Genomic DNA, 19074 nt, shown 5'->3' with positions numbered 1-19074 from the left:
ACACCATTGTGTCAGAGGACACACCATACAACTGGCGACCGAAGTCAGCGTGCATGCGCCCGGCCCGCCACAAGGAGTCGCTAGAGTGCGATGGGATAAGGACATCCCAGCCGGCCAAACCCTCCCCTAACCCGGACGATGCTAGGCTAATTGTGCGCCGCCTCATGGGTCTCCCGGTCGCGGCCTGCTGCAACACAGCCTGGGATCGAACCAGGGTCTGTAGTGACACCTCAAGCACTGCGATGTAGTGCCTTAGACCGCTGCGCCACTCAGGAGTCCCCGACAATCACGTTGTTGACTTGACTGGGCCTTTAATGTTACAAATTATACTGATAATGAGTGCTTACAGTATGTACTCATAGTGAGAAGGAGGACTGAGGCCTACAGTTGTTTCTCTTCTGTGTGTCTCCAGCTCCCTACATGCAGTAAGTCCTTCCAGGAGGCTCAGAGTGAGCTAAACCATACTGCAGCTGAGCTCAACCACTCCGCAGGGGACGTGGTCCACTCCTCCCGGGGTACCAGCAGCCAGCTGGCCATGGCTTCTGGGAAATTCAGCGAGGACTTTGATGAGTTCTTGGACACTGGCATTGAGATGGCCGGACACACTCAAGTAGGTATCATTAACTGTAGAAGATCCCAACAGCCCCATATATCTGATTCATCTCCCTGTGAAATAAATGTGGATAAATGTTACGATGCCTGATTATACGGTTGGTAGACAGTTTAGGTTAAATAGGAAAATGAAAATGCCTCTGAGGTAGTCAAATGTTGAGTGATTTCAAAATTTTCTGTCACTTGAGCACTTAAGCTATTTAGATGTATTCGTTAATTAGACCTTTCCATCTAATTCACTTAGGTACATGATTATCCCCGAGAGCACTAACACAGTCAGACATAAGGAGATCTTTGATGATCTTGTTCTGGTTATTTTGCTAATTAATTTGGATAGATCGTGTGAGTGCAGTTGATGTAGCATGACACACAGGCCTTAATCCGGTTGAAAGGTAATTGGCTGTCTGAGCTGGGGAACACGGTTCACCTGATGTCAATTCCATAGGCCATTCGAGAGCATAGACGGTGTGACCGTGTGGCAATAAGTACAGTTTCATTTTCCTGGAAAGAGGTGTCTCAAAAAAAATGTCATCACATTTTTCTTGAAGGGACAGCTGAGTTGTATTGTGACGTTGTCTTTGTAGTGCCAAGAGGACCAAATCGAAGTGATTGGCAACCTGAAGAACATCTCCATGGCATCCAGCAAGCTCCTTCTGGCAGCCAAGTCCCTGTCAGTGGATCCTGGAGCAGCTAACGCCAAGAACCTGTTAGCTGCTGCTGCAAGGTGAGGCCACTCAATATGGAGTTGAATGGCATTGTGTAAGGATGTCACAAGCTAGCGAGTATAAGGACGGTCTACGTTTGCACAAAGTAAGAGTGTAAGAAGTGGCTATAGTTAGATAGTTAGAATAAAAAACATACTCAATATTCAGAGCCATTCTGATCCAGTTTCCAATCAAAGCCACCCATGGTACATTCCCATGTACTGAAACATCTCTGCTGTGACTGTGGTTGTATGGCCCTCCTCACAGCATGCTGCTAGACTGAGAGATAGACAGAGATAGTAGGGTAGAATCCCTCTGCTGGAGACATGGCAGGCAGCTGACCGCACTGGGCTTTTAGCCTGACTGACTTCCCTGTCTTTAATTCGGCAGATGGATGGAAGCTGTGGCTGGAGCTTGTCTGTGATCACTGAGGCTGAGCGCGGCCTCAACACTCCTGTGCAGTGTTAGATTGTCACAGGGAGATAGGGGCAATGGGCTCTGCCATGCGTGTGTAAAGTAAAGGGCTGAGAGTGTGTACATGTGGAAAGAGATGTGAGAGCTAAAAAGCCCTGTGCTGCTGCCCTTGTGTTTCAGAACGGTGACAGAGAGTATTAACCAGCTCATCACACTGTGTACCCAGCAGGCACCGGGCCAGAAGGAGTGTGACAACGCTCTGAGAGAATTGGAGGTAGCCTTTTTACCAAACACTACACAGACCTTTTTATGTTCAGGCTAGATAATGTTTATTTCAGTCTAGACAAAATAAAGAGTTTTGATGTAAAATGTTTTTTTCCTTTTTTTTCTGACAAAGCAATGTTTTACCAGTACATATCATTCATGATGGATGAAATGGGATGATATTTAATGTCTGAATGAGATGCATGTTGCTGTGGGTTTCTGTGTTGACATTATTGTATGCACAGCAGTGCTCTGTCTCTATGGGAAATAATGACCAAGTCGTTTACTTCCTCTGTGCCTTGAGTCCCTTCAGCCCATGTCCCCTCCTCTTCACCCGCTCTGAAAATAGTTACCTGTCTCTGTCTTTATCCATCCATCAACAGAGCCTGCTCAACATTTAATGACAGTCGCCATTCATTTATTCCCCTTGAGTAACACTAATGATACTGTTATGTAACTAACAGATCTGTGGTTTCTTCTCCAAGTAATGACCAAGTAATAATGTTTGGCGACATGACAACCCTCTATAAGTTAAAGATTAACATGGCTTCAAAACAGTCAGATTAAAAACAGTTGGACTTGTTTTTCATATAGCATACATTTTACTGCCCCAACACTGGGTATCAGATTGGTAAAGTAGTTTGTGCTGTCCTTATTGTTGAGCCCCTCTCCCGCTGTGTACAGGCTGTGAGAGGATTGCTGGACAACCCCAGTGAGCCTGTCAGTGAGCTCTCCTACTTTGACTGCATCGAGAGTGTCATGGAGAACTCAAAGGTGAAGCCTTACAAAACAATCACATGCACCATAGACTTTAAATGGCAGTGATATGTAATGTGATAGACAGCTGAAGAGGTAATCTTACAGTTTATTTCCATTTCTCCATGTGCAGGTTCTTGGAGAGTCCATGGCGGGGATTTCCCAGCACTGTAAGACGGGCGACGTGCCAGCGTTTGGGCATTGCGTGGGAGTGGCGTCCAAGGCCCTGTGTGGGTTGACGGAGGCGGCTGGACAGGTGAGATCCCAACCTAGCACTGACGGACTGCCTGGAGCTCCCAGCCTCCCTCCCACTCCTTCCTGCTATCAGCCCTGGGCCTGGGTCTGGCACACAACCAACCGTCTCTATCAGCTCTAAACCTCTGTTCATGTTTAATAACAGCAGCTAGCTGTCTCTCTAAAGCAGAAACTAAGCCATGAGCATTCCTCTCACCCGCTATTCATATTTAATAACAGCAGCTAGCTGTCTCTATAAAGCAGAAACTAAGCCATGAGCATTCCTCTCACCCGCTATTCATATTTAATTACAGCAGCTAGCTGTCTCTCTAAAGCAGAAACTAAGCTATGAGCATTCCTCTCACCCGCTATTCATATTTAATAACAGCAGCTAGCTGTCTCTAAAGCAGAAACTAAGCCATGAGCATTCCTCTCACCCGCTGTTCATGTTTAATAACAGCAGCTAGCTGTCTCTCTAAAGCAGAAACTAAGCCATGAGCATTCCTCTCACCCTCTGTTCATGTTTAATAACAGCAGCTAGCTGTCTCTCTAAAGCAGAAACTAAGCCATGAGCATTCCTCTCACCCTCTGTTCATGTTTAATAACAGCAGCTAGCTGTCTCTAAAGCAGAAACTAAGCCATGAGCATTCCTCTCACCCTCTGTTCATGTTTAATAACAGCAGCTAGCTGTCTCTAAAGCAGAAACTAAGCCATGAGCATTCCTCTCACCCTCTGTTCATGTTTAATAACAACAGCTAGCTGTCTCTCTAAAGCAGAAACTAAGCCATGAGCATTCCTCTCACCCTCTGTTCATGTTTATAACAGCAGCTAGCTGTCTCTAAAGCAGAAACTAAGCAATGAGCATTCCTCTCACCCTCTGTTCATGTTTAATAACAGCAGCTAGCTGTCTCTCTAAAGCAGAAACTAAGCCATGAGCATTCCTCTCACCCGCTGTTCATGTTTAATAACAGCAGCTAGCTGTCTCTCTAAAGCAGAAACTAAGCCATGAGCATTCCTCTCACCCGCTGTTCATGTTTAATAACAGCAGCTAGCTGTCTCTCTAAAGCAGAAACTAAGCCATGAGCATTCCTCTCACCCGCTGTTCATGTTTAATAACAGCAGCTAGCTGTCTCTCTAAAGCAGAAACTAAGCCATGAGCATTCCTCTCACCCGCTGTTCATGTTTAATAACAGCAGCTACGTGTCTCTCTAAAGCAGAAACTAAGCCATGAGCATTCCTCTCACCCGCTGTTCATGTTTAATAACAGCAGCTAGCTGTCTCTCTAAAGCAGAAACTAAGCCATGAGCATTCCTCTCACCCGCTGTTCATGTTTAATAACAGCAGCTAGCTGTCTCTCTAAAGCAGAAACTAAGCCATGAGCATTCCTCTCACCCGCTGTTCATGTTTAATAACAACAGCTAGCTGTCTCTCTAAAGCAGAAACTAAGCAATGAGCATTCCTCTCACCCTCTGTTCATGTTTAATAATATAATATTTCTCCTTAGCAGAAAAGAAAGCTATGTGTCATTCCTCTTTTCTCTTTTTCCTTCTCTCCACACTGCAGGCCTCCTACCTGGTGGGTGTGTCTGATCCAAACAGCCAATCGGGTCATGAGGGGCTGGTGGATCCCATCCAGTTTGCCCGGGCCAACCAGGCTATTCAGATGGCCTGTCAAAACCTGGTGGACCCTGCCAGCAGCCCTTCTCAGGTGAGAAGACCGATGTAGTGGGACACATACAGGGACATTTGTTGACATATTTAGTCTATTATACGAATAGTTACTTGGTAAATGTGAACGTCAACATAACATCAAACGTCTTCTCACCATATGCCTCGTTAGAGAAATGTCCCATGTTTATACTGCTTTGTTTGTCGTTTGTTTGTGTGTTTGGCTGTTTGTTAGGTTCTGTCCGCAGCAACAATTGTAGCCAAGCATACCTCAGCTCTTTGCAATGCCTGCCGCCTGGCCTCGTCCAAGACATCCAACCCTGTGGCCAGGAGACACTTTGTTCAGTCTGCCAAAGAAGTTGCAAACACCACGGCCAACCTTGTCAAAACTATAAAGGTATGTGTACTCTCTGCCATGGTCCACTCATAAATGGGATTCTTGTCCTCTGTACCTTCAGCAACACTAGATTAATTAATGTTCTCTGTTTTCAATTAAAATAGTTATATCATTAGTAATGAAGAAATATGTCTTTTGTGTATCTGCATTGGGGTGTTGGCTTAGGGCAGGGGTACTCAAGTACTATTTGAGAAGGTCCGGTGACACAAATTTCCTAGGTGGCAAAGGTCCAGATGGGTAATTACATTTATCGGCATAGTAACAAACCCCCACCTCGTAACCCATGTGACCCCAAACTGTTCACACCCCTCTTGTTGGCAGAGAGAACATTTTGCAGCTTTAAAGCTAATTTCTCGCAATTCTACACATTTTGCAATGAGCAGAGATATATATTTTTCTCATTTAAAGCTAATTTCCTGCAATTCTACCCATTCTTCCATGTCTTATGTGTGTTTATATGATACCGAGGTCAAAGCCTGACCTAGTAAATTATTATTATTTAAAAATTATTGACATTTTTTCCCAGACCTGCGTCCCGTATTGACCCCGTTCTGGGTCTGGATCTGGTCCACCAGTTGAGTATGGGGGGCTTAGGGCATGTCCTGTTATTTTCTTCCAGGCCTTGGATGGTGACTTCTCAGAGGAGAACAGAGACAGGTGCCGTGTTGCTACAACTCCACTCATCGAGGCTGTAGAGAATCTATCCACATTTGCCTCCAACCCAGAGTTTGCTAGTATCCCTGCACAGATCAGCAATGAGGTTCGTATAGCTGCTTGTTCAGGGGGTGACTTTTGTATTGTGCGATACAGTGCATTCGGAAAGTATTCAGACCCCTTGACTTTTTCCACATTGTGTTACGTTACAGCCTTATTCTAAAATTGATTAAATAAACATTTTCCTCATCAATCTACACACAATGCCCCATAATGACAAAGCGAAAACAGGTATTTAGACATTTTTCAAATGTATTAAAAATAAAAAACAGAAATACCTTATTTACATGGGGATCCATAATAAATACAAATACATCAGTATTCAGACCCTTTGCTATGATACTCGAAATTGAGCTCAGGTGCATCCTGTTTCCATTGATCATCCTTGAGATGTTTCTACAACTTGATTGGAGTCCACCTGTGCTGACATGATTTGGAAAGGCACATACCTGTCTATATAAAAAAAAACAAGCCATGAGGTCGAAGGAATTGTCTGTAGAGCTTCGTGACAGGATTGTGTCGAGGCACAGATCTGGGGAAGGGTACCAAAACATTTCTGTAGCATTGAAGGTCCCCAAGAACACAGTGGGCTCCATTCTTAAATGGAAGTTCCTAGAGCTGGCTGCCTGGCCAAAGGGAGCAATTGGGGGAGGAGCAATGGTCAGGGAAGGGTAGAGCTCAGGAGAGACCTGAAAATAGCTGTGCAGAGCTTGAGAGGATCTGCAGAGAAGAATGGGAGAAACTCCCCAAATACAGGTGTGCCAAGCTTGTAGCGTCATACCCAAGAAGACTTGAGGCTGTATTCGCTGCCAAAGGTGCTTCAACAAAGTACTGAGTAAAGGGTCTGAATACTTACGTAAATATATATTTTTTTTTTTTACAATTTGCAAATATTTCTAAAAATTTGTTTTTGCTTTGTCGTTATGGGTTATTGTGTGTATTTTGATGAGGGGGAAAAAACAATTAAATTATTTTTAGAATAAGGCTGTAACGTAACAAAATGTGTAAAAATTCAAGGGATCTGTATGTAAGCTCTTCAATGAAAATGTATGAAAATGAAAATGCTGTTCTTGCTCAGAGGACAATTTTTTATCTCCTACAAGGTTTCTTTAGCATATATTGTCACATTGTTTTATTTGTCTGCTTCCTCATATATGAAACGGCAAAGCTACCCCTACAGATTCCATGAATGCATTGGTAACTACGGCATTCAAGCCTCTTGAAATAGAACCTCAAATATAGAGCCAGCACAGAGTTGTTTCTCCAGGAAAGCTGGGGGAATTGGTTTGATATACCATTTCTCTCTAGTTTATTTGATGTGGCTCAAGGAGAAATGTTGTATATTTTATGTTACAGTCTAGCAGAAAGAGTCCTCACACAGCCCTAAAAGCTTTATGACTGTAATATGTTGGAGGGCAGTGTTTAACCGCTCTCTCGCAGCACAGCTGCTCTAATCTTCAGCTTGTTAATCTAATTGTCGAGGGAGGCTTTGGCTGGCATCTTAAAGACTGAAGGTGTGCCTCTGCGTCTCCGTGTAAAGCTGGATCTCTAATCTCATCCCCCCTGTGATACGCGGCTCTGATTACACCTTTGATCCTTCAGAAGTTGGGCTGAATAATAAGAGATCAGGGACAGCTGTGTAGTATGTTGCTATTGAGCTGTTCTGTTAGTTAGAACAACACAGGTTAAAGATATTCTATCAACTCCACTGTCCTACCCTCCCACCCTCTCTTCCATGTCCAGGGCTCAGCAGCCCAGGAGCCCATTGTGCGTTCAGCCCGCTCCATGCTGGACAGCTCCACCCTGCTCCTGGAGACCGCCCGCTCACTCATCATCAACCCCAAAGACCCGCCCACCTGGTCCATCCTGGCTGGGCACTCCCGCACCGTCTCCGACTCCATCAAGAGCCTCATCACCTCCATCAGGTCAGCACTAACCCCTCTGGTTTTAAACTATGGTGCTCTGGATATTATTATGTTGAGGCCGAGGGGGGAGTTCAGCTAGCTCTGGGTATGTGTCGGTTCGACTGAGCAGTGCATTGTCATGGTAATTTATGGTGGCTGGGTTTCCACCTCCCATGTATTATGAAAAGGAACGCTCTAGGGAATTATAAAGATGAATAGGTAGAGTTCCGTGGAGGATCTGCTGTGCTGCTGGTGCTGCTTACACAGCTTTCTTATACTGAGAAAGTCCCTCCTGCTGTTATGAATTGAGGATTCTCTCTTCATTATCTCACACACACTCACACACACAGTAAATTGCCCCTCAGCTCAAGCACATGTTGCATCTGGTCAATTTCTAGAGACCATGTTTGCAAAACATGCACCTACTGTGTAGTATACAGTGCATTCGTAAAGTATTCAGACCCCTTGACTTTTTCCACATTGTTACGTTACAGCCTTATTCTAAAAAGTATTAAATAAACATTTTCCTTGTCAATTTATACAAAATACCCCATAATGACAAAGAAAAAACGGGTTTTTAGACATTTTTGCAAATGTATTAAAAATAAAAAACAGAAATAACATATTTAATTATTCGGACCCTTTGCTATAAGACTCAAATTCGAGCTCAGGTGCATCCTGTTTCCATTGATCATCCCTGAAATGTTTCTACAACTTGGTTGGAGTCCACCTGTGGTCAATTCAAATGATTGTACATGATTTGGAAAGCCACACACCCGTCTATATAAGGTCCCACAGTTGACAGTGCATGTTAGATCAAAAACCATGCCATGAGGTTGAAGGAATTGTCCGTAGATCTCCGAGGCAGGATTGTGTCAAGGCACAGATCTAATCCATTTTAGAATAAGGCTTTAATGTAGCAAAATGTGGAGAAAGTCAAGGGGTCTGAACTTTCCGAATGTGCTACATGATTTCCCTTCTTTGAGGTCCTGTAAAACTGCATTGATAACCTGCTTGTAGAAGTACTGCCTTGTTCATATGCCTTGATTCGGTCTTATGTAGCAACATTTGAAATTGTGTTTTTTACATTGGATAAAAACAGAGACACAGAGCTACACAATGGTACATCAAACACTGCATTTGAGGAACAATGAGAAAGTAATTCTGCTTTGAAAGTTGATAAACTTTTAACCTCACTTTTGAGAAAATGGCCTTTGAATATTTGGTACCTACTGGAGAGCTCTTCTTTGTCTACACCCATTCAGCATCGTTCACACCCTCTTCAGCTTCAGCTCCACAAATCTCTAAGGGTTGATCCAAGCGTTCTGTCCTAACAGCAGCAGTCAAGCACCCAAGCTAACTGGCTAACAGTTGTCGCAGTGACATTCTATTAAAATGGACACTTGCATAGTGGAGTCTTTTGTTAAGACATGTAGCTAGCTAAACAATTAGCCATAATCACAACTCATGATGTTACTACCTTGCATGAATCTGCAGGTAGCTAACCATCCAGGTTCAATGTTAGCTAGCTAGCTAACATTAGGCTATAACAAGCAAAGCAAATGGCTCTGAGATACGAATAATAAGATTATACATGTAACGTTAGCTAGCAAGCCAGCCAGCTAACGCTAGCCAACTAGCTAACAGTACACTTTAACTTGAAAATGTCTTTGTCAAAATTAGAAATGTGTAATATCTGAAAATGTATCTAGCTAGACTATCTTGCCCGTATACATAATGGTTGGATGTTTCTCCCTGTTACGGATGCCATGGTTGCCCTTAGTTTGAAGATGTAATCTAGAGACAGGTGTTTTCTCCATCTTCTAAGATGTCATAATTGCACTGATTTCTAAACCCGGTCCTCCAGAAAGTGGAGAGCAACACTGATGCAGTTCTACTGAGCAATATATATTTTTTAAGCCGCGTTAGACAGGATTACCTACAAATACTAACTAGCTCAAATAGAGAGAAGCATGCTATATGACAGGCCAATCCAAACTCATCTCTCGGCATGTCCAGCCCACTCATTATCTCAGACAATCATGACTAGCGGGATGGTTGCTGTTTTTTCTGTGGCTAAACCAACAAGGCTCGTAATTTAACAAGTTTGTTATTAAGGCACATGAAAGTTCACATGTTCCAGAAGGCATTTCTGACCAAAGAGCGCATTTTGATTTTTCTTTTAAATTATTACGTTCAAATGGCTCTCGTGTGAAGTAGTGACCCATGACATACGCCTAGTTTCCTGAAACTGTTCACATATGTATCATGATTAGGGTTGCAAAGCTACCGTTAATTTAATATATCTTTGGTTATTTTGATAAGTAACTGAACATCTATGGTAACTTTGGTCATTTATACTTGAATAACTTTTTTAAAATGTATTCATATATAGTATAAATTTGATATATCTGTATCCATATTGTCCATGAGTTTCTAGTAGATAGACCATATGGTTCAAGAGAAAATAATTAATGAAAAAGCATTTAATCAGCAATGGTATTATTTTCAATTAATTCTGCAACTCTTCCAACTACTGCCACCGGTTTGATGCTGAAACATTGACAACAAATACATATTGACATAGTAAAACAAATAAAGGTGTGTGTAAAAAAATAAAATAATAAATAAATAAAGGTTATTTCATGCTGAAACCCTCCTATTTAACACCAATGGTATTCACTAAGTTGATGGTTTATATTTAGGATAATGTTTTACAGCGTTGTCATCAAATGTTTTTTTTTTTTATTATCTTATTTAATTGTTTCATATATTTTACATGTGATAACGCCACACGGTGCCAGAGATAATTAGACACGTGTGATAATCTGAAGTACCCAAAAGGGCCACTAGATGTCTTGTGATAACTTACATAAAATCCTTGAAAGATACAGTACCAATATTCTGGTAGTTTACTGATTTCCAGTAATATACCCTCCCTTTGTAACCCTAACTGTGATGCTGCATTCATAACCTGCTTGTAAAAGTAATGCCTTGTTCCTATGTATCATGATATTGTTAGGGACAAGGCGCCAGGGCAGAGGGAGTGTGACTACTCCATTGATAACATCAACAAGTGTATCCGGGACATCGAGCAGGCTTCTCTAGCTGCTGTCGGCCAGAGCCTACAGGGATGTAGGGATGACATCTCTTTAGAAGTAAGTTCAAATGGTCAATATAATTGGTTTCTTGAGCTTTACTTTTCAGTTTCCACTTCATAATTCTTTGCCACTCCCCTAGGCTTTGCAAGAACAGTTGACATCGTCGGTGCAGGAGATTGGACATCTCATCGATCCCATCAATACTGCAGCCAGGGGTGAAGCTGCCCAGCTAGGGCACAAGGTACTCAGCTACGACCATTCCCCTATAGCAGTGGTAACCAACCTTTTCTGAGTTAAGATCACTTTCACAAGCCAAGATTTTTTACATGAACCTAATAAAAATTGTTCTGTAGGAATGAGGTTTGTGCAGTATGCCTAATATATTATCACAGCATGTTAGCTATATGCCTTGCCTGCCAATATTGTTCCTCTCAAACCATATTCTATTTCAAAACTCAAGCTTTGATTACAAAATAGATCAGTCGGTGTAGCACTTGCAAGCATAAATTTAAATAATTTGCTTTCTTATTTTACTGGACTGATGGTACCTGCATCTGATGGTCATGGTGCTTTCAAGACAACTGGGAACTCTGGGGGGGGGACTAAGTCAAATCATGACGTCAGTGATCTTCAGGTCTGAAAGCCGGGGGTCTGGAAAGATGCCAGAGTTTCTGACTTGGAATTCTGAGTTGGATGACCATGCCCCCCAAAAAATCCTAGTCATAACTCGTTTTTTCCTGAGTTCCCAGTTGTCTTGAACACACTGTTGTCAGAAGTTGGAGATTTCCGAGTTCCCAGTTGTTAGTCTCAGCAGAGGCTCTACTTCCTTTCCCCCAGTGAGACTAACCAGAGAGAGGGAATACCATCTTCCACCTGATGGTGAAACTCGAGTAGCACTGCATCTGCTTCATGCACACATTTATGTTGTTCCTGTGGCTAGAGAAAGTGAAATATTCCTCAAAATTCAAATAGACACGACAAGCTGCTAATAATAAAAGTGCAGGGCTATCGATACACTTGGCTACTCATTCATTGCAGCGCGAGTGGAAGTAGGGAGAAGCACGTTTTATATTTTGTAATAGTGTTGATTAAAAATTGTGTTCACAGTGCTGAATAAAAACTTCAACATGAACTCACTCATAAAAACAACAGCTCTTTGCTGTATTCTTTGACAGTCTCTCTGCAGTCATGGTTTTAAAAGTTATTGAATCTTATATACACTGCTCAAAAAAATAAAGGGAACACTTAAACAACACAATGTAACTCCAAGTCAATCACACAAATTGATAATTTCTGTGTGATTTTGTTGTCAGCACATTCAACTATGGAAAGAAAAAAGTATTTAATAAGAATATTTCATTCATTCAGATCTAGGATGTGTTATTTTAGTGTTTTCTTTATTTTTTTGAGCAGTGTACTTAGGAGTTTGTCTTTTCAGACAAATGAAATGGTTCAAAATGGGAACACTTTGCTTACCTGGTTGGCAGGGCTTCTAAATCAAGTGCACCTACCAACAACAGCACAACACGAATAAAATACACACGCCTTTATCACAGCCTTTTCGTTGGCATTTCTACAGAAATGTTTGGTGATCGACTAGGAATTCCTTGAAGATGGCGATCGACCAGTTGGTGACCACTGCCCTATAGGGAGAAATTCCTGTTTCCTAGATCCACTCCAATTATCCAATCTGTGTTTTATACTGTTACATGATACTGTCTCTCCCAGGTGACCCAGCTGGCCAGCTACTTTGAGCCAATGATTGTGGCGTCTGTTGGCCTGGCTTCTAAGATCATGGACCAACAGCAGCAGATGAACATCCTGGACCAGACTAAGACCCTGTCAGAGTCCGCCCTGCAGATGCTCTACGCAGCCAAGGAGGGAGGTGGAAATCCTAAGGTAATGTTACTGGGCAGAAAAGCCATGTTGGAGCAATGGAGCAGTACTAAATTAGTATGGATTTCTGTGCACCTCATTCTACAATATATCTTGTTTATTGTCGTGTGCATCGCCATGTATATTGTTATGATGAAGATCTTTGAGTTTCACGGTGGTCTGGTGGGTTTACTGCGTGTCCAGGCGGCCCACACCCACGACGCCATAGCAGAGGCTGTCCAGCTGATGAAGGAGGCTGTGGACGACATCATGGTGACGCTGAATGATGCTGCCAGCGAAGGCGGCATGGTGGGAGGCATGGTGGAGGCTATTGCTGAGGCCATGGGCAGGGTGAGTGGGGGCTGGTGTACTATACAGTAGGGGGTGTCGTACTGTATAGTTGTGTGTGTGTACAGTGGTTCTTCCTTTAAAAGTTGTGGCGTACTGCAGCACAGCTTGCGGGGTGCCACAGAATTTTATGGCACATTATTTAAGTGTCAGCCATTGTTGCCAGAATGACGCAATTTACCACCATCTACCACAAACTGTCGCGGCATAAGCTCAATAATTTTAAAGGAAGAACCACTGTATATGTGCATGCATGCGTGTACACGTGTGTACTGTGGCCCCAGGCAGCTCAGGAGTAGAACTCTGCTGTTAACACATTTCCTCCTACTGCTTTAAGATGTTTCCTCCACGGTGGGCAGGCAGAAAAACATGCCCCTCTAACTGACATTCATTAGTGAGATGGATGGGAAGTGTCAACTCCATGCCTCAGAGCTGACAGCTGTCACTTATCTACTGGCTGTCACTCTCCATCCACTGTGATCTGTCAGTCTTGATGATGGAGCTCCTAATAATGAATTATATTTGATTGCCTGATTGCTTCTATCAGATGTTGGTCTCTACATGTTCTACTTCTGCATTGAAACTAACTCATCGTCAGGCCTTTTGTGGATATCTGCATTCTGCAACATATTTATGCATAGAGTTCATTGAATAAATAAAATATTTATTCAAATGTGTGGTACATGCATGGTTGGTATTCATATGTGTAGATAATGTACAATATGTAGCTAAAGTTAATATATTGAATGACTTGTGGTTTTCCCTCTGCAGTTAAATGAGGGCACTCCCCCTGAACCAGAAGGATCCTTTGTGGATTACCAGACCACCATGGTAAAATACTCCAAGGCCATCGCCATCACAACTCAGGAGATGGTGAGCACAAACAACTACCCCCTGAATATGTAATGTGTCCTTATAGATTTATATAACTCTTTATCAAAACTCTTTAACATCTCATGTTATGGTCTTGTTCTGACTGTCTACAGATGACTAAGTCAGTGACATGTCCAGAGGAGCTGGGTGGCCTGGCCTCTCAGGTGACTGTAGACTACAGCCAGTTAGCCCACCAAGGTCGCCTGGCAGCCGCCACTGCAGAGCCAGAAGAGGTGAGAGGTCAAACAGTGCCTGTCAAAGCAGGAAACATTGTTAAAATATAGCATTATGAGCTCTAAGAAGGTATATGGAATGTGATTTCTCTGTGGTGCACCTATAGGCAAGCCCTATGTCTTTATAAGGCAACATATCAAAAGAGATTTGAGATGCAAGAGATTTGCATACGCTAGAAAATCAATATGCAGAAATATCACACAAAGTATTCATACCCCTTATTCCACATTTTGTTGTGTTACAGCCTGAATTCAACATTTATCAAATTGATTTCTCACCCATCTACACACGATACCCCGTAATGACAAAGCTAAAACATGTTTTTGCAAATGTATTGAAAATTAAATACAGAAGTATCTAAGTTACATACGTATTCACACCCCTGAGTCAATACTTAGTCGAAGCCCATTTGGCAGCGATTACATCTGTTACATCTGAGTCTTTCTGCGTAAGAATATAAAGTCTTGTTTACATTGGTAGTTTGAAGTGACTCAACCATTTTTTTTGCATATCTGATTCTAATATGTTCTCACATGGAATTGGGTGGTTTGAAGTCAGATACAAATCTGATTCCTGGCCATGCGACTTCTGTCTGAACGGTCAAATCTGATTTATTTGCCCTCAATGGGTTTTTAAAGCTGTTATTTGGCATATCTTGTTGCTTGGTAGCTGGGTCAATCTATGTAAATAGTGGGTTTTTGAACAGCCAACTTATACAAATTGTAATTCTTTTTTTAAATGTTAGCTTATAGTCAGATATTAGTTAACATCTTAACATTATAAATCAACATAAATGACAGCTTAATATAATTGTATATTTTCACTACATTACATGTAAAAAAAGCTTGTGCTGCGTTTTTGTCACAGGTGTTACCTATATTTTAGATGACAGTTCAGGCTTTCTAGAATGTAATGAAACCAATGACAAACATGGGATTATTTCAAACAAATTTTATCAATTTATTAGTAATATTTTTAATAAAATGGGTTGATTTAATATGAACAATAAAATGAAGGTTATTGGTTAAGATTATAAGATTAAGACCAAAATATGAAGCCTATTGACTAAAATGTGTCTTTCATAACACAATAGATTTGTTGTCTGTAAAGATGTTATATATATAATTGTATTCAATTTCCAGTGTAATATGCATGAAACATTATACAAACATGAAATCCTACTGTCACGCCTATCCACAAAACTACATAGGTTGTTAAAACAGTATATATCAATTCTCATTAAAAATATTGTGTAGGTCCGACTTAAAGGGATAGTTCATCTGAATTACAAAATTACATATTGGTTTCCTTACCATATAAGCAGTCTATGGACAAGGTATGACAGCAATCAATGCTTTGGTTTTGTGCCACAAATGCAAAATAATTATCATTTGAAACAGTGGCCAGGTAAACAAAAACATGGCTTGCTGTCATACCTTGTACATAGACTGCATACATGGTACACTGAACATGGCTGACGTTTTACTTTCTCCCTACCAATTGTGCAATTTTGTTTAAAAAAAAAAAAAGCGTTTGTGTAACTTATTTTTTATCTTATTGTGTACATATTGTTGCTGCTACCGTCTCTTATGACCGAAAATAACTTCGGACATCAGAAAAGCGATTACTCACCGCGGACTGGAAGAAACTTTTTCCTTTAACGAGTCCGACTAGAAGGATATCCTGCTTTCCCTGGAACAGGCCCATATCCACGCCTTTTGCGTGAAGAAAAGACATTCTGAAAAGAGGCCGCAGATTGGGCACCCTTTTGAGAATCCGGAGGTGAGCGAGTAAACTCCCATTGCCTTCCATTCTCCTTGCTAACGTGCAATCGTCAGAAAATAAAATTGATGACCTACTATTAAGATTATCCTACCAACGGGACATTAAAAACTGTAACATCTTATGTTTCACCGGGATTTTCCATGCACCGGCAGAACAGAGACGCTACACCTGGTAAGACGAGGGTTGGGGGTGTGTGTCTTTTTGTCAATAACAGCTGGTGCACGATGTCTAATATTAAAGAAGTCTTGAGGTATTGCTCGCCTGAGGTAGAGTCCCTTATGATAAGCTGTCGACCACACTATCTACCAAGAGTTATCATCTGTATTATTCGGAGCCGTCTATTTACCACCACAAAGCGAAGCAGGCACTAAAACCGCTCTCAACCAACTCTACTCTCATCAACAGCATCCTCCCGGACACCCTAGACCCACTCCAATTCGCATACCGCACCAACAGATCCACAGATGATGCAATCTCAATCCCCCGCCACCATGCCCTTTCCCACCTGGACAAAAGGAACACCTATGTGAGAAAGTTGTTCATCGACAACAGCTCAGCGTTCAACACCATAGTGCCCACAAAGCTCATCACTAAGCTAAGGACCCTGGGACTAAAAACATCCCTCTGCAACTGGATCCTGGTCTTCCTGACGGGCCGACCCCAGGTGGGAAGAGTAGGCAACAACACGTCCCCCACGCAACACTGGGGCCCCTCAGGGGTGTGTACTTAGTCCCCTCCTGTATTCCTTGTTCACCCATGACTGCGTGGCCAAACACGACTCCAACACCATCATTAAGTTTGCTGACGACACAACAGTGTTATGCCTGAACACCGACAATGATGAGACTGCCTATAGAGAGGAGGCCAGAGAATTGACAGTGTGGTGCCAGGACAACAACCTCTCCCTCAATGTGAGCAAGACAAAGGAGCTGATCATGGACTACTGGAAAAGGCGGGCCTTACAGGCCCCCATTAACATCGACGGGGCTGTAGTGGAGTGGGTCGAGAGTTTCAAGTTCCTTGGTGTCCACACACCAACTAACTATCATGGTCCAAACATACCAAGATAGACGTGAATTGCGCACGACAAAACCTTTTCCCCCTCAGGAGACTGAAAATATTTGGAATGGGCCCCCAGATCCTCAAACGGTTCTACAGCTGCACCATCGTGAGCATCCTGACCGGTTGCATCACCACCTGGGGTCTTTCCACCTGGTATGGCAACTGCTCGGCATCTGACCGTAAGGCGCTACAGGACTCTGTAGTGCGAACGGCCCAGTACATCACTGGGGCCAAGCTTCCTGCCATCCAGGACCTGTATAATAGGCGGTGTCTGAGGAAAGCCCATACAATTGTCAGAGACTCCAACCACCCAAGTTATAGACTGTTTTCTCTGCTACTGCACAGCAAGCGGTACCGGAGTGCGAAGTCTAGGACCAAAAGGCTCCTCAACAGCTTCTACCCCCATGCCATTAGACTGATGAACAATTCATAAAAATCACCACTGGACAATTTACTTTGACCCCACCCCCCCTCTCTTGTACACTGCTGCTACTCGCTGTTTGTTTGTAACCTATGCATATTCACTTCGCCCCCACCTACATGTGCAGATTACCTCAACTAGCCTGTACCCCTGCACACTGACTCGTTTTTGGTGCCCCCTGTATATACAGTTGATGTCGGACGTTTACATACACTTAGGTTGGAGTCATTAAAACTCATTTTTCTACCATTCCACAAATTTCTTGTTAACAAACTATAGTTTTGGCATGTCGGTTAGGACATCTCCTTTGTGCATGACACAAGTAATATTTCCAACAATTGTTTACAGACAGAGTATTTCACTGTATCACAATTCCAGTGGGTCAGAAGTTAACATACACTAAGTTGACTGTGCCTTTAAACGGCTTGGAAAATTCCTGAAAAGTATGTCATGGCTTTAGAAGCTTCTGATAGGCTAATTGACATCATTTGAGTTAATTGCAGGTGTACCTGTGGATGTATTTCAAGGCCTACCTTCAAACTCAGTGCCTCTTTGCTTGACATCATGGGAAAATCAAAAGAAATCAGCCAAGACCTTGTAGACCTCCACAAGTCTGATTAATCCCTGGGAGCAATTTCCAAATGCCTGAAGGTACCACGTTCATCTGTACAAACAATAGTACGCAGGTATAAACACCATTGGACCACGCAGCCGTCATAGTGCTCAGGAAGGAGACGCGTTCTGTCTCCTAGAGATGAACGTACTTTGGGGCGAAAAGTGCAAATCAATCTCAGAACAACAGCAAAGGACCTTGTGAATATGCTGGAGGAAACGGGTACAAAAGTATATATATCCACAGTAAAACGAGTCCTATATCGACATAACCTGAAAGGCCGCTCAGCAAGGAAGAAGCCACTGCTCCAAAACCGCCATAGAAAAGCCAGACTACGGTTTGCAACTGCACATGGGGACAAAGATCGTACTTTTTGGAGAAATGTCCTCTGGTCTGATGAAACTAAAATAGAGTTGTTTGGCCATAATGACCATCGTTATGTGTGGAGGAAAAAGGGGGAGGCTTGCAAGCCAAAGAAGACCATCCCAACCGTGAAGCACGGGGGTAGCACCATCATGGTGTGGGGGTGCTTTGCTGCAGGAGGGACTGGTGCACTTCACAAAATAGATGGCATCATGAGGTAGGAAAATTATGTGGATATATTGAAGCAACATCTCGAGACATCAGTCAGGAAGTTAAAGCTTGGTTGCAAATGGATATTCCAAATGGACAATGACCCCAAGTATACTTCCAAAGTTGTGACAAAAAATGGCTTAAGGACAACAAAGTCAAGCTATTGGAGTGGCCATCACAAAGCCCTGACCTCAATCCTATATAACATTTGTGGACAGACCTGAAAAAGCACTGTGTGAGCAAGGAGGCCTACAAACCTGACTCAGTTACACTAGGTCTATCAGGAGGAATGGGCCAAAATTCACCCAACTTATTGTGGGAAGCTTGTAGAAGGCTACCTTAAACGTTTGACCCAAGGTAAACAATTTAAAGGCAATGCTACCAAATATCAATTGAGTGTATGTAAACTTCTGACCCACTGGGAATGTGATGAAAGGAATAGAAGCTGAAATAAATCATTCTCTCTACTATTATTCTGACATTTCACATTCTTAAAATAAAGTGGTGATCCTAACTGACCTAA

At 42.5% G+C, this 19074-nt stretch overlaps 1 protein-coding gene across 7 annotated transcripts in view; it reads left to right on the top strand.

Moving 5' to 3' along the window:
- The window catches only part of LOC129867056 (talin-2-like), a 141146-nt gene that overhangs the window by 100467 nt on the left and 21605 nt on the right, over nt 1-19074 (top strand). For all 7 annotated transcript variants that reach the window (XM_055940192.1, XM_055940191.1, XM_055940193.1 and 4 more), the window contains 15 exons: nt 413-610; nt 1197-1336; nt 1911-2004; nt 2679-2768; nt 2884-3006; nt 4548-4691; nt 4887-5048; nt 5668-5808; nt 7506-7687; nt 10689-10824; nt 10907-11008; nt 12496-12666; nt 12847-12993; nt 13762-13863; nt 13977-14096. In XM_055940192.1, the coding sequence (XP_055796167.1) occupies nt 413-610; nt 1197-1336; nt 1911-2004; nt 2679-2768; nt 2884-3006; nt 4548-4691; nt 4887-5048; nt 5668-5808; nt 7506-7687; nt 10689-10824; nt 10907-11008; nt 12496-12666; nt 12847-12993; nt 13762-13863; nt 13977-14096 (2052 nt within the window). The remainder of the gene's footprint in view (nt 1-412; nt 611-1196; nt 1337-1910; nt 2005-2678; nt 2769-2883; nt 3007-4547; nt 4692-4886; nt 5049-5667; nt 5809-7505; nt 7688-10688; nt 10825-10906; nt 11009-12495; nt 12667-12846; nt 12994-13761; nt 13864-13976; nt 14097-19074) is intronic.

The sequence above is a fragment of the Salvelinus fontinalis genome, chromosome 12 (assembly GCF_029448725.1).
Source record: "Salvelinus fontinalis isolate EN_2023a chromosome 12, ASM2944872v1, whole genome shotgun sequence".
Lineage (NCBI taxonomy): Eukaryota > Metazoa > Chordata > Actinopteri > Salmoniformes > Salmonidae > Salvelinus > Salvelinus fontinalis.
Note: the sequence above shows the minus strand (reverse complement) of the source record. Positions and strands in the feature narration are given on the sequence as shown.